General features: G+C 31.9%; 1 protein-coding gene across 7 annotated transcripts in view; it reads right to left on the bottom strand.

Annotated features, from left to right (window-relative positions):
* The window catches only part of LOC117102664 (teneurin-3-like), an 86,887-nt gene that overhangs the window by 40,147 nt on the left and 29,483 nt on the right, over positions 1 to 17,257 (bottom strand). For 6 of the 7 annotated variants that reach the window (XM_033243035.1, XM_033243037.1, XM_033243036.1 and 3 more), the window contains one exon: positions 1,831 to 1,976. In XM_033243035.1, the coding sequence (XP_033098926.1) occupies positions 1,831 to 1,976 (146 nt within the window). Of the gene's footprint in view, positions 1 to 1,830; positions 1,977 to 14,196; positions 14,426 to 17,257 lie in introns of those variants that run through there. The other variant, XM_033243039.1, reaches the window with a different exon arrangement.

Below are 17,257 nucleotides of genomic sequence, written 5' to 3' on the forward strand. Positions count from 1 at the left end.
ACATTTAAGTATTGGTTCTGTAAAGTAAAGAAGCAACTCCTTCAGATAATTCTCTTATCTCAGATCTGGAGCCAATGCCACTATGATCCTGAATCACTTCCTAAGTAGCAAGCTAAAGCTGCCAAGTTCCCCTAGAGAACAGTGGCCAAATAGGGTAATTTATGTTTTGCTTGTCAGTAAAAGTACCATTTGTGAGAGGATCTGGTCTGGGGGAGACAGGAACAGATTGTATAAACCTTCAGCTTACATGTGTACAATGTTTATAAGATAAATGATAATGGTCAATCATCCTTACCGAGATAACTGCATCTCCGTCTGAATAACGGTTCAGTCATGCGAAATAATAACATCCTATCCCCCGCCAAATATACCATCTCCGTACTATTCCATGGGGTTGAAACTGACAACCATATTAACACAGCAAACCAAGAAACCAACTCTTATCTTAGAATGATACCCACTTGTGATCACCACTTTCATGTACGTGCAGAGGAAAAATGGTTAAATATGCACATCTGAAGGTTATATATACCATATAAGTTATTGCTATTGGTTAGGTACTCTGCATTATGCAGATTTAATGATAAATGTTTGCGAAAATGTACCAAATACATTACACTACTGGGGTTGATGACCATTTTATGGTCAATTTTGTCAGTTATATGGGATGAAATGACACTGTTGCACAAAGTGCTTGCAAAGGCTTAGAAACAAATGAAAAACGTTTTAGAAGTAAATTGCTGATTAAATTCTAGTATTTTTTCTTCTCATCGTCAAACATATAATGATGGTGCTCATGGTTTTTCCACCAAAATATGGATTTTTAATCTTTTATTAGCATGATGAAGGTTAGCCGCTGAGCAATCGAAAAGTAGCAAGACAATTCTTTTAATTTTTGCCTACAATGATATTAGGTTATAATTTACCGGGATTTTTTAGATACCAACATTATACTGGGTATCCTTTCTTAGGTTTTTTTTTAAACCATATTTATGTTATGACGTTATATTTTTTTTGTGAGTACAAAGAGCACCTGATTATTTGGGTTTAAGTTACTACAGTTGCATAACTACTCTCAAGCCTAAGAGATAGGAACGTGCAAAATATAAAAAAAAAAATGTTAATATTCATGCTGTTGCATTTCTAAAACTGACTGAGGTAAACTCAAATATTTGATAAGGACATTCAAAACCATTAACTGGCATTTAATGACGATAATGTATAATATGGCTGACAGAGACAAAATTCCTTATACGACAGATGTCCTCAAACTTGGCTGCAAAATATCGGATGAAGCATACCTCCATGGATGAAGATAAGGTCTTGTTTAATACAGACAGCACTATATGTAGGTTTTAGTGCTGTATTTTAGAGTACCAACATAGGAGAAGGAGTTTATGGGGAGGATGCATAATAAGCAGTGGTGTATCTACAGTAATGGAATGTGGGAGATGAAAAAATCAAGGTCAAGTAGTACAAAATCACCTCAAATCACCTTATTTGCAATCTAGCACCCCCTCAACTAATCATCGAGCGCCCACTTCGCCTTCATGCCCCCATCTGCCCATCCCCCAAGTTTAAGATTGCATATGCCTCTGATAAGAAAGTGGAAGGTGGAGCTAACTGGATTTTTAACTATTTGAGTACATTTTTTTTTCTTAGTAAGATTTTAGTTTATCTGTGCATTGAGAGGGGAGACAAATTTTCTGGGTAATGAACCTCATTACCCTTTCTCTCCTTAGATAAACCGTTGTCTAGGTCATGTTTTGAGATCCCAGAGTGATATGACACGCCCATAGATATGTGATTATTTAGAGGATGACTTATTACCTTTAGATAGTTGTCAACAGCCATCAGTAACTGGTCTGGGGTAAGATCTGGTGGCGGAGGTCTTGGGTTACGTTCCAGCGACATCTTGTCTTTGCCAGACGGTCTGTGGCTACTGATAATATTGGGTTCACTTGTCGACATTATACCTGTAGAATGCAAAAAGTAATTTTGATTTTAAATCATCAATCTATCAATACAATTTAATTTCATAATGATTTGTCTATTAATTGTGCAACATGATATTATTATTATTATTATTATTATCATCATTATTATTATTATTATTAAATAAAAGCAAAGATACTAAAATAAATAATATAATTGGTACAGATCAACACTTTAATAACGAATAAAGACGAAGTACGATACAACTGATAAGATCTTTACCACACCTAAAAAGATAAAAATTTTAAAAAACAATTGATGCTAAGATAAATGCACATTCATGTAATTGACAAATCACTGCATTTTGGAAGTTAAGTAGTTGAGGGTAAAAAAATCATATATGATCCAACCTGTGAGCCATTTCTTATCATACGTAATAAGATTAAGCAAAGTATTAGAGTTATGAAGATTGAGAATCTTGTCATAATCGCAATGATGGATCGGCTACTAGGCGATCTGTCACGATAATCATCCTCCCTTAACAGACTGCTCTGTTTCATGTCGTAATTGGTTGATCCGTGCGCTGCTTACGTAGAAAGAAGTCCCAACGTGTTTATATCTAAGAAAAACTACTGTAAACAATGGTGTTGTATGGATCGGAAAACAAATCGGCTGGTACTAAACATAGCAACTAATTTAAATGCTACTGTTAATCATTTTAACACGCAACGTTACAATGAGTCACCCGCCATCACCTAAATATGAAGTAAAGGTTAGAAGGAATAAAGTCAGAGCCTAAGTTTACTTTTGCAAACAAACAAAATAAGAACATCAATTTTTGACCAACCATAAACTATTTCATATACAGATGTATCTTTAATATAAACTGTTATCCAAATCAAAGAAGTGAAAAAAACCCCCCAAATTTCTATACAATATGTGACCAGCTCTGGCAAAACCAGGTTTTTGCATTTTATAAAAGAAGATATATTGAAGGGAATTTCTGCAAAATATCGATCACTAAATCTAACTGAAAAGTATATTAAAATTATTTTTAAAGTTTTAAAAATAACTATTTAAAAATTTTTTTTTTCTCAAAACCTACATGCTGATATCTAATGAATTAAATATTCATAACTTCACCAAAACGCAACAAATTTCCATCAAATAAACACTGTTTTAAAGAAGAATTCATACAGAATTTAACAATACCAAAAGCTTTTCCAACAAATGGCTGGTTTTGTCAGAGCCAGTCACATATTTTAATATGTTATAAAAGCTTACAACTTAAACTTAGAAAAAATCTTTCCCAATTAACAGGTATTAAAATAATAATAGGTTTTCAAGATCTTTGAAATTTCTAGCAGTAAATTATTTTTGAAGTAAAACTGATTTCTGCAACTCTAATTTAAGAGTTCCTTTTTAACAAGCAATTCAATTTTTATTCTCATTCTAACTTTTGAGGTAGCATTATGTTCTAAAAGTAATGTTTTTGTCCTCTTTTCTGTAATTTCATTTATAATGTTAAGAAATATAGCATAGGTAGGGAAAGATAGGGCAGTGTGCAAGGAGATGATGACATTTCAAAATTAATATCAACAAACCACGTTGATAATGAATCAACGTCTTCACATTATCACGCGAACATCAATCAAGTCCTTTACTGGAGACAAGACCTACAAATGTTTATGGCAATGCCGATTTCATTTCAATCCTATCTCTTTTGTAATGATCCCAATAAAAAGAAACATTTCACCCCTAAAACCTTTTGAGTACGGTGTAAATAACCTAAATTCAAAACAATCTGAAAGCTATCATTTTAAATAAGGCTCCCAGCAGGTGCATCAATTATTTTGTTTCTTGCTTTTTGTTGTTTTAGTTTTGTTAATACAGGAACTATATAGGAATGCGTATATCTGCAAAGTCCAGGTCCATCGAGGTGAAAAGTTCCAGAAAACGCACTTTCTTCTTTACCTAAAGTGGACTACAATATCTGTCACATAATGAAACCATTTATGTAACTATTAACACTACTAAAATGAAACACGTTAACAAAATACACACGCTTTACTGATGAATACAAAAATTCAATTGTTCAAAAAACTTGTAGTTTAAATAATTGTGCATTATGCAAGGGTTCTCTATGCTTTTGATTACAAAACAAATCAATAAGCACAATGAGAGTTTTGAAGCTAACAAGATCACAAGACTATTCAATGCGTGTGCAGTTTACGCAGTGTAATGGTAGAAGAGCTACTATTATGGTTTTCAAACAATTACAGTATGCAAAAAAAAATGGCAGGCAAGAATGGTAGAATACTGTTTAAAGTAGCATTTTAATACTTATTCTATCACTCTCTATGCACTTTAATGCTCTCAAATCTACTTAATGCTTTGTGATCCTAAAGTCAGGCTCCGGAGGAAAACAATTTTTTGATATGTTGTAGAACTGATTTTTCTAAGACAGAAAAAAGTTGTTTGACGAAAAACTGGGGAACGGTGAATGAGATACAGATTTTTTAATATTTAAAAAATGGGGGAAAAGGGGCGTAACTGCCCATTTTTACACCTTATTCCCCCAGTTTTTAAATATCAAAACAGACTCTTGCAGTGCATATTCCATTCATTTTTGGAAACTCTCATTATTTGGTGCTCTGTATTTTGGGAAACTATAGTCTGTCAAAGATTGGAAATTTAACATTGGAACATTCTAAAGTAGATTAGGGTAGTTAACTTATGTTAAAACAATGAAAGTGTCTAAAACCAATATCAGCCTTTACTGCAGCATCAAAAATAGATAATGCGACTGATTGCTATTTTCCTACAGAATGTAATGTCTCCTTGCCTCATCAGTGTGAATTGTAAGCCAAGTTTCGAGTTCAAAGAAAAAAAAAAACCACAAATCCATATTGGTTGCTAGGGGGAAAGTAATCAGGTAATAAGCGAGAGAAATGGGGATTGATACTTATTATGAATGGCATATTGAGAACAGATATTCAGAATGGCTTCTTATCCTTATTATTTATTTGTCTATAGATTATGACACAAGATAGTTTATATGGATTTAAAACACAATGCTGAGGTATAGCCAGGGGTAATGAATGGTTTGCTTCATAAACTTTTACAATATAAGGAAAAATTCATCGCATCTGAAAACATCTAAGTAGTACGTTGCCAATTCCAATGATGATCAATTTTATAATTAATGGAATGTACTCAAAATTGTTCCCAACATAATTTGACAGGGAAAAATGTGGGTTAGCCCTTAACCATTTGTTCAGAATCTTGGAAAGGCAAGAATTTATGCATTTTAAAAAAGAACATTGGTTTAGTTTTGTGACCTCCTATATTTGTTGTGCATGTTTCCTTGGAAGAAATCAATATACATTATATTATATGATATTATACTATATTTAGTGTAAAATTAATACAATCTGGCACAATTTGTTGCTGAAAAAAATAAAATTTGATAGTGTGTAGTAAAATTGAATAATATAATTCTTAACACCTCTATAAATTTGAGAAATTACTTTTAAAATGCAAATTATTTTAATAATTATTTACAATTAATTAAATTTATGAAGTATTTTAATAATTTACAATGGAATTAATATTTATTTTTTAACATCTTTAGGAATAATTAGCTAAACTAATTATCTAAAAGAATAAATAATAAATTCTCAAATGAAAATTTTTTTCCCAAGTTGCATTCATTTTCAATTAGTTTTTAATTATCAGTATGTTTATAAACATAATTTAGAAAGATAACACATTTGTTGTTTGAAATAATAACGGATTCATAACAAACTCACACATAAGTCAGGGAAATGGAATTGTAAATCATGATATAGATTATGGTACCTGCGAAAACCTGGTATTACATCCCTGGGGCTTAATGTTGTTACGCATACAAGGGTGGACGCATCATTCAACGTAAACTACGCTGTAAATATAATTCCCACACTCATCACGCTTTTAACACTATAATCACCTTTGGACATGACCGGATCAAGTAAATTTATAAATATAAGAATTTCATTACAAATTTGCACTGGAAAAAAATAGGTTGACTTTCGCCAAGGGAGACGTTATCATTATTATACATAGGAGTATTTATTTTGGGTTTGTACATAAAGTATTAACATTAGCGATAATGGTTTATAAGCTAGGTGAGAAAATCCTTGAGGGGTTGGGACAGAAATCTTGTTGAAAAGAGAATTAGCGATGTCAATCAGATCTCTCATGTAACTTGTACAATATTGGCAGTCAGACTTTCAGTAATTGCCATCTATATATTTTACAGCAAGATGATGTTCTGCAGAGTTAGGCTCGTTCAGCAAAAAGAAATTACAATACCAGCACGCTCAATTTAAATTCCATTCTATTCTTATTCGCAAGGTCACATTTATAATCTACGATCGTGGTTGTAATAACAACGTATGATAATAATTTATGAAAATATGAATATAATATATAATGAATTACAAAATTAAGCACTGCTATTAGCATGCAATTCTTTATATAAAAATTATAAATAATGATAACAAAACATAATAAAATATGTTACTAATCAATTGTGCAATTCCTGAACAACCATTGTCCACTGTTCATTGCCCAAAAGATATTTGAAGGTTGCTGGTTCATTTAATTATGTTATTTAAGATAATACAGGTCTCCCTCCAAATAAAAACCACTTTTGGGACATGGATTTAGACGGTCTTTAATAGCTTTGGTCTGTAATTAGAATAATAAAGATAAAAGACATTTATTAATATGGGACCACAGAAAAATGGTCTTTAATCGGAGGTGGTCTTTAATTAGAGGGAGACCTTTGTTTTATGATTATGTGTTGCAATTACTGTAACTTTACTATATTATATATTTCAAGTCTTTTTTGGCAACTCTGGGGCTTACTGTTATAAATATGATATAAATATACATTTAATCTATTTAAAGAGGGACACACTATTGAAAGCTTTGATTGTCATGCTTTTCCGTTTTCCACCAATTTGTAACTTATTTGTAAAGAAAAAAAAGGAATAAATTGATAATCGATTATTATTAAAAAATAAATAATCACCATGCCAAAAATTATCAGGCTGCATCCCGATTGTGTAAATATTCTTTATATATGTTATAAGCATCAAAAAAGAATGATTGAATAATAATTCTTGATATTACTGGAGACCTTTGAATAAGTATGAAAATTATATTGCTGGTATTTTTAGCTATTGAAATATTTAGAATTTCCATTATTAATGCAATTTCATTTTTGCAAACACTTCTTGTGAAATGAATTTCAGGATTGAATATCTTCAAAAAGAATTATTAAAGTCAGTATAGTGTGACATTTCCAGATATTAAGGTCAACATTTAATAGAATGGATTATTAAAGCAGTTGAACTTTTTTGCGATTTTCAACATAGTTATGTGACATTATTATTATTATTATTTTAAAACTCATCTACCAATACAAATATTAGTAAATAATGCATTTTCTACCAATTAATGCACCTTCATTCTGAAGTAATACATAATTTGTAAAACTTTATGTGACCAAGTTTCAGTTGCCCTAGTTCTAAACTTGATGAAATTGCATAATCTGGTGTTGTTCACAGGCAAACTTGATGCATGATGGGAATATTTACGCCCATTTTAAAGACTAGATTATTCTTGTTATTACATCATTGCCTTCTCCACTATCATAAATGAAATTGATTCCAACCTAATTTTTTTAATTATTATTCTTCATTATATACTTTAACAATTTAATAAACTTTAAATCTGAATCCACACTTCATTATTTTGGTGATGATTATTATGCTTTGATATGATCATCATGCCCATATCTGGGCAGATATTTTGTTACTTAAAACTTGACAGAGCATTACTGTAACGTATCTGTAGTTGATCGAGCCAATTTTGCTTGTGTATGAGAATGGAATATAATAAAATATTTGTTTTACATTTTCCTGAATAATCTCAATATTCCTCAGTTCTAAATATTCTAGCAAACAGGCCTTCATTGAAAGGCTAATTATACCCTTGCAGCTACACTCATTAAAACAAATGTATAAAGCACATAAATGAATATAAACTCTACTTTAGCTTGTCAAAATTACTTTGCAAGCCAATAATGATTAATATAAAAATGCATACGACTGTTCAACAACGTAGCACAGTGTTCCATGCAATATAAATTAGGAGCTACTGTACAGAATGTACATAATAACGCTATTTACTATATAAATCGCTGATTTAAGCTAAAAGTGTGAAGGGATATTAGCCACACAAAAGAAATAACAATTATACTCCAAACGATATTGCTATTTTTCATGTTGAAAACAGCAACCATTATTTTGTTTGCAGTAATAGACCTTTCCGGAGTGTCAATCAAACTTAACAACTGACTAATCAGAACAGCGCTAGGGATACGCGCACGTCTCACAAACACACGTGTTGTCCCACAAACGCACGTGTTCGCGTATGTTTTAACACTGTCGTCTTGTGAGACCTTAGCAACAATATCCAAGGGGCGGGGCTTAGCGGAAAGGTCCATTGGTTTAAGGAGTCTTATGGAGTTTCTTCTGGATTTTGACCCAGAGGTATTTTTAGATGGATTGTTTGGTGGGTATAACAAGAACAGGGAAATAAAGCAAAGTGCTTTTATTACATACAGTAGTACGAATAAAACATTATGCAAAAATGCGAAATGCATTTTAAAGTTATCAACACACTGAAATAAATGAAGGTCACTTGGAAGGAGAGGTCAACATTATACAATTTTTTCAAACTTAATTCATCAACCTGTACCAGGTAATCTGAAAGCAACGCGAGTTATTAATCATATAAAAGGTAAACATTAGGTCTTCATTATTGAATGACTGAGATGCTTATTTGTTCAAGCTAGTATCATATTTTCCAATTCATGCTTCTATGCCTATCAAAAATTTAAACATCCTCAGATATTAATCATTCATTGGTTATAAATTGTGATATTCTCTAGTACAGAATGGTATTTGGCTAGAACCAAAGAGGCAGCAATGTTTCTAACATTATTGAAGGGCCATTTTAATGTTTAAAGAAATATTTTTTATTAGGTATATATGAAATTGTATTCACCATCATTATCATTATTTTTATGTTAAAATAAATACCAAAAACATTGGAGCACTAGTAAGTTTAAGTTGTACAGTAGTTAAGTTAATGGTAGCCATGTAAGGTACTGTTTCTTAATTGCTTTCAAATTTGTTAAATTTTTGCTTCTTTCCAACATGGACTTGTAGAATAACAACTTTTTTGAAACAAGTTTTGCCGCATTAAAATAAAGCTAATTATTATTAAATCACTTATCTGTGGTCTCAAAATGCTAGCACACACTACGGTGCGATTGTGGTCGATTCTTCGCTCTACATTCTCTTAGTTCCATTAGTTAACAACAGAATTGATTTGTTATATTTGGCATGTCGTTTTTCTCATTTATGTATTTTGGCTTTTGAGGGTGCTAGAGGAAGCACATATTATTTGCTATTTTGGAAAAATGCTGAACGTTCTGCAATTATGTAAGAAATTATAATCCAGTTCAGCATTGGTGAAGCGTAAAGATATCTTTTTGTACTTCCTGAGTAGACAAGTAGGCAGGTCTTTCGAACTGGAATCCTTGATAATGGACCCAAACGGACGTAAATTGATGAAAAACACAACACATTTTAAGCAAAGACCTAAATGATTTAATTGTCAACAAGTTTCGGGTGTTACTCTTTGACCCATCTTCAGTACAAACAGACAACAAACTATTTGCTATTATTCAGAAAAAGTGAACACAAGCCTAAGTATGCAGCAGAGGCACCGTAGGGTGATTTTATAGATGACAAGGGGCCATATTTAAACCCTGTGCTAGAAATATCTAATTTTGATTGAATCCAGTTCTCCATGAGCCAATATATTAGAAAATTTTACCTTAAGGCTATATGATCTATTTTCCCCCAGAAATTAACAAACTCAAATTACTTATAAGAGAAGAAATTCCAGAAAGTCAGTTGCTCTATGAATCACCGGAGACAATCATGAACACTCCGCATAAGGAGGCACATTGTTGGTTACATCAATAATTTTGATTGTTCTCTTTCTGTTGGTGTATATCATGAACAGGCCAATGAGTATTAAATTTCTTCTCATTTGCGAAGCTTTCCTTCACAAAATTATCAATACTTGTAGCATATTAGGAGTGACTATGTTGCTCAATAATTACTTATGATAAACTCAGACCTAATTCTGTGCATGTAAGATCGGGTCAGCATTTCCGCTGTCATTTTCAAACAGTAGAAAATTAGACCTTAAATGCTGCAATTAGTGGAGAGCAATTATGGAAATTTGTTAGATTCTGGCTCAGAAATGATTCTGATAGAAGTTTAAATGCAAAATAATGCATAGCGTGCATTACAAATAATTGGCGCATTTATATAATGTTGTTTTAAACATGGCCTAATCAAGGAAACTGTGGCAGGACTTGTATAAACACGATAACTTATCAATAATGGGCATCAAAATTAGCATTGTGGTGATTTAGACTGACGAAGTACAATGACTTTGATACAAGTGTTGACTCAAAGATGACGTGAGACAAGATGGGTAACTGTGGTAACATTAAAACAACATGCAAACAGTTCAAAGAAAAGGAGGACAAGTTCGGTATTAAAATTTCATTTTAAGCTTACCTTTAAAAACATAAGGTATATTAAATGGTAGGGAAATTAAATTGACATCAACATTGGAAATTAGCTTAATCAATGAATACCTAATCTAAGAAATACAAATTCTACTGTATTGACAATAATTAATGAATCATTTGAAGAGGTTATACAATAAATCTAATCCTGCCTGCAATAATTTCCAACTAGTATATGGCATACAACTATATTAATTGCTTATTATGTCAATTTTTTTCACTCATTTTACAGTAATATGATCATTATCTCTGAAATGCTTAAGTGATGGTATACTGTATTGTATTTTTTGCCATTCAATGTCTATCATAATAAGTATGAAACTTGTTATTACATGGTTAACCAAAAGAAAATTTTCTAATAAATAATAGTTTCCTTGTATTCAATATCACACCAGTCATTTGGAATAAAAAAAAAAAAAAAAAAAAAAAATGAAGTTGCAATTTCATACATTGCATGCTTTGAATATGATAATATTAAAGCAATATCTCTTTTAATGGTTTTATTTAATTCTTTTTTATTAATTACATAATAATTGATAGCTAGAATGTATAGAAATAATAATGAATATTTTATAGAATGAAAAAAAAAACAACAATCTTACAAAAAAAAACCCCTGAGTTTTGTTATATTCGTTTAGTTTGAACACAATAGCATTAATCCTTCAATCCGGATCAGCTCAGAGTGAATGCAAACTGCCCAAAGGTGAATGGTTTGTTCTTTTAGCCAAAATTGAAAACTGATATCCTGAGAAACAGCTGCGTAACACATATATTTTTTAGGAAAAACCTTTAAAGTGTTACATTAGAACATTGAATCGCTCATTTTAAAGAATGAGAATTATCAACTTTTAATGAGAAACAGATTAAAACTGGTCAGCTTTACCTGGTATACAGATTATAATTACTAAATTAAGTGTTTATCTTCCAACCAATAAGGGTGGAATATAGGAACAGAAAAAGAAAATTAATTGCCTTTTTAAATTATTTTTATTTTAATTTTTTTTAATTCAGCTTCAGGTACTAAGGCCAAGGATATGCCAATGAACTTAATCACTCTGTAAAGTGGCAATCTCGTCACAAGACAAACAGACCAAATCTCATTTTGAGGCTAAGGCGGTGGAGTTGTTTTGGTCGTGAGAAAAAAATCCTGTTACCCTGACAGGAATTGAAAAGCAAGCATCTTAACCAACGAGCTATTCAACTGCACTTAAAAGCTAAATGACTTTACAATGCTAGCATTTCAAATATTGAATTTGGGTAGTTTCTTCACTCAACAACGACAGACTACAAATTTAATGCATTACTTGTATCAGATTATTTGTTACATTAACATGAAAATATGACTATCAAACAATTGCATTAATATTACTAATTACATGGTGGAAAAAAAATGCAATGCACACAGCAAAAGCTGCGCTAAATAAAACCTCAAATTCTCATAATTACAGGAATGTTTGAAATCAGAGTACGTTCTGCTTTCCTCATAACCCTGAAATAATAAACCCCGAAAAAAATCAGGCTAACTACGGTGTAAAGGGAATACATGTACAGGACACATACTTATCGTGTGTTCACAAGTATCATCTGACAAAATAAGGATAAGCAATTAATGTAATTCTACTTTCCTTCTTGCATTTCCATTTCCTGAGGGAGAATGGATCACCAGTAATGTTCTCCCTAATAAATTTCTTACAGCACTGTCTGGGAAGAAGTTGGTGATCTCAAAAGATACAAAACGAATATTGCCTTGAAAGTAATCGCAAGTTAAATGAACAACACTTAACGAATCATCAACTACTTAGCAGTTGAAGTATATCCATAACAAACTTCGGATTTGAATTACAAATCAGTAAAATTCATAGCGGTTTTTGATACTAAATCGCAAATCTTGTGATCGCATCCTGCGTAATGAAAAATGGTTTTTACTTACTATATCACAGCTGCTACTCTTTTACCAAGCTCTGTTGGTCACATATGCTTTTCTGAGCAGACTGGCAAATAAGGTACGATTGTAAGTTGACGCATAATGAATGTTGTGTGGAAGGTAATGTACTCGCAGACAATTGCGGAATGAATGAAAAAATGAAGTTTCAGCAATATTGAGCAACTAATTATTCACGGTGCTTTGGTTTGATGTGCGATAACACTTCTGGTAGAGACAAATGCATGCAACGGCTGGAACTAGTAAAAGGCTAAATTGCCACATTTTATTCTATAATATTCACAAATTCACAACTTGACCTGAGGCAACTACGAATCCTTTAATGTTAGTGTGTACGCCTTAAATTGCACAGGAATAGTTATGCGCGGTTTCAGTGTCACTGCGTTGGTTTATTTTTTTGTATCACATTGGGTTGTTTTGGGTTTATTTAGGTTATTGTTGTGAATTATATTTTGACAGAAAACCATCAAACACACTATGTATAATTTCCTATGAAATACTTAAGTTTTGACAGAAGATCAGTTAAATTTCATACCATCATGTATTTAATGAATTTGAATACTGTAGATAACATCATGTTTTGGCAATAAAAAAAACATTATTTGTTCTAAATCTCAATTTTCATAAGTTTGAATTTTTTCTCCAAAAGTCTAGCTTGCTTGCAACACTAATGGTTCCGTTAAGATATGAGACTCTGAGGGTTATTACAAGAAATTTCTTTACAGAGAATTTCTATAAAGGGTCTCGCAGGAGTTGGTTCTCTCCTCGGCTGGCTGCATCTACCCTGACAGAATGTGCTGTAATGCGTTGCAGATGTTCTTGCATGTAAAAGCCCAACACTAGGTAAGCCTAGATAACCGACAGTTCCATAGATCAAAATATACTCTGCGAATACCCTGATGACAGGCTTAGTGAAATGACATCTAAAACATTTATCATCCTAAATTCTCCCGCTTTAGAATTGTCATGGGCCTAAAGGGCATCATCAATTTTAATGTTAAATTCTATGATGTGTTATTTTGATAGCTTAGCACACAGGCTATTTTATTAAATAGCTTCATAACTCCTAAATTTCAAAGATAAAATATTTTAAGTACCAAAAGCATTTTTATCATTGGAACCACAATATTTTCCACAAGTATGTGGTATGTCACATGTATAAAGGACAGAATATTAGATCTATATATTGTAAAAGGAAGTTAAATTATGAAACAGCACTAAATAATATAATATTTATAAAATATAATTGGCATAAGATTTTGAATTAAAATCAATAATAATAGCTCATCATTTTAATTATTGAAAATATGCAAAACCAATTACGAAAAAATCCAAATAATTAGACCAACACAGTTTTTAATCAATTTGTTTATATTTGTTATGCGAATTTGAGTAGAAAATCCATTTATTTGAATAACTAATTAGTTTTATCAAATAACAATGGCATAAAGGTAAACAGTTTTAGAATTATTTGCTTCTGATCACATGATAAAAAATGTCCAATCACACAAGCTGTTACAATTCATTACTGTTAATTACTGTTGGTAAACTCCACAGAGAATCAAAACTTAATAAGAACAAAGAACTTTACCTGTAATGTATTAATGGTATATCCACATAATGTACATGCATAGCATGGTTGTCAATCAATGAATCAATCAATATTGTCTAATAATTTGCAATTATGTCCTGGATTGGATTGTCCCGAAGGTACTCATCTAGCAACTGATCTGCTCTGCAACTCCTTCTGTAGTTCCTCAATAAAAGTGTTTATATTATATGCTGTTTCAACCGGCCTAACATTCTCCACGCTCTTCACGCAACTGACTGCCCACAAGCGTGAAATGATCAGTTTTTAAATGGCATTCTGTGCCATAGCCGAGAAATCTAATGATGCTTGCACTGCCTTTGAATAGGCAGGCAGAAAAGCATAAGCACACAGACTAAATAGGTGTAAGCTGAAACGGTATACATGACCCGATCGATATCCACAACAAAGGGAGCATAACAGGTATCTGAACACATGAAAGAGTGCGAAATCAATTACTAGTCGATCGAGCAAAATCTATTCATTTGGACAGATTTATTGCGCATATCCTACACTAGTTCAGAAATCATTTAGATAGCGTAATGGTTTTGTGATCAAATCAGGCAAGTAACAGAAAATCACTTAAACTGCAATTCACGGTAAAACCAAAACCGAAAAGCTTCATATAAACAAATAATTATTCATCGTAAAAGTGAAGAGAAAGGTTAAAAACTACTTCCACATTTTTGTTGTCTGCAGACACTTTCTTTCTATTCATTATGAAGGATTCTAAACGTTGCCCTTTAACTAATCTTAAAGACCTCTTTCCTCTAAACTTAACTAGCCACTTAAATTCAAAGGAAAAAATACCTATAAATTAAGTTGGATTAAATAAATTCAATTAAAGTAATCGTTGACATGCAGGGAGAGTCAATTAAAAAATTGAATCAGCTTGTCCTTGTGGAGAGTAAAAACACCATTTATGAGACTGACAACTGGCTAACGCACTGCTAGTGTCGTATAAAAAAAAATACAGAGCTTAGCTTAATCTTCCTTGTCCAACCTTGTTTATTTTATTTTTTATAAATTCATCGTCAAAAATTTACTGCCAATGTTAAGTTACTGTAATACACATAATGTATTACGGTATGTGTATTACAGTAATAAACATAATGTACATAGGCTAGAAGAGGTGGGGGAGGGATGCATTCCAAATGTTTGTACCCCCAGACCAAAATCAGCCTAGTGGCAGATCTAGGGGGTGGCAAAAGGGATGACTAACCGTCCTCCACCTATCCCCCATATCCCAGGGGTGGGAGATGGAATGTGAAATGATTTAGATAAAAATTTAAAATAATTAAAACTCCAGAGCTTTCAGGGGCAGCAGAACCTGGCCCTCTAAGGTCAGTATAAAATGAAATATCCAACCAACTCATAGGACCATTTTTAATTGTTTACTTTTTATTAGCTTTCCAATTTAAAGAGAACCAAACTGTGAAAGGAACGACATACAAAAAAGTAGGTTTCAAAAACATGGGAGAAAATATTTGTTTAACAGGAACTGGAGTGGAATGTAAATCGTATGTCACCTAACATCTCTAATTGATCGAGCACAATTACTAAATACACTTGAGTAAAGTGTTTTCTTTGGGGCAAACTGTGTATACACATACTTTTAAAGAGAGATTAAGAAGTTGTGAACAATGCCTAACCAAATTCAAACAGACAACAGTTTCTAATTTCTCATTGCTACCAATCTGTCTCTAACTGACAAGTCTGAACCATTCAACGAAATCACCGCCTTAGGCTACTTTGTTTAGAACGTTATTATTTTAAAAATATTCTTCCACAATTCTGATTAAATTTTCTCACCGTTGACTTGTTCTAATAACATTCCTCTCTAGAAAAACATCCATTTCATAAAGTATTGGAAGTGTTAAGGCATAAGACAAATGGGAGCATAACTGTACTGAAAAACAGTGAAAAGCATCGCCTCTATGTTTCAGAATGACTAATGAAACAGAAGATGTAATGGATATCTTTGCTGTGCTCACCAGAAACACGTAACAACATATGGGCTGTGTTCTCCGAGTCGTTGTTTGGCGTGTTGTTTCTCTAAACAATGCACAAGAGCAGTTGTAGCATTTGAAGTCTCAGGTTTGTATATTGGGGATTGAATATCAAGCCGGATGTATTGGGTGAATAGATTTTACAAGAATCAAACTGTTTTTATTTAATCTATTTCAGTTTACTTATGATGAGAATTGAAATAGAACTTATTTGTTTATGCAATGAATATATATTATAAATAAAATATACATTTTAACAGTGGATAAGGAGTTATTCTTTAGTAAGAGTGAGGTGGTATTTTCATAAGGCTGTATTGTGCACATACGAATGTCAATACTGTGGTATACCTATACAATAAAAACTATACTTTAATAAAAACTAAAAATATAAAGATGAATATAACTAGCCAGAGAAGAACAAACACTGCAATAAATCTTAAGTGGTAATATTTTTGTTATGATGATTCTATAAAATCACAAATAAAACAGTTAAAAAGATATAACAGTACATCATGAGAGGACTTGTTTGAGATTAAGATAAGTTTCTGGAAGTTTGTTTTTTTATGTATTTTAATAAATCGTCATTCAGGTCTGTAGGATATTCTTATATAATGAGCTCCATATATTCACCAATATTTTAGAGGTCAAAGTTGAATATTCCACCCACGTTTAATATCCTTAAACAACATTACCTATTAGTTTTTGAGTTTTATCAATATCACCATAATATTTTTAATTCCTAAAATTTAATTTCCTTGCAGTTCTCTATATTATTTTATCTGCCAAATTCGGAAACTGTATGAGATATTGCCAGTTTCTAACTCAATAACATCTTAATCATGAACACCACAATTCTGCTTTCATACAAAAGTAACTACGTTTAATCTGACCTCAGAAAGTGAGGGGGTGAATAAAAATACCTGTCATTCCCCATTCATTCAATAATTAAATTTGTTACTTCACGCTAAAAATGTTTGGTTCTTCTCACTTATGTTAGCACACTTCTGTTCATATCATACTTAGGTGAGGAGGTGGAAAAAAAGAAACTTTCGAGT

Source organism: Anneissia japonica, unplaced genomic scaffold (genome assembly GCF_011630105.1).
Source record: "Anneissia japonica isolate Jap-2015-1 unplaced genomic scaffold, ASM1163010v1 scaffold288184_len555535_cov198, whole genome shotgun sequence".
Taxonomy (NCBI): domain Eukaryota; kingdom Metazoa; phylum Echinodermata; class Crinoidea; order Comatulida; family Comatulidae; genus Anneissia; species Anneissia japonica.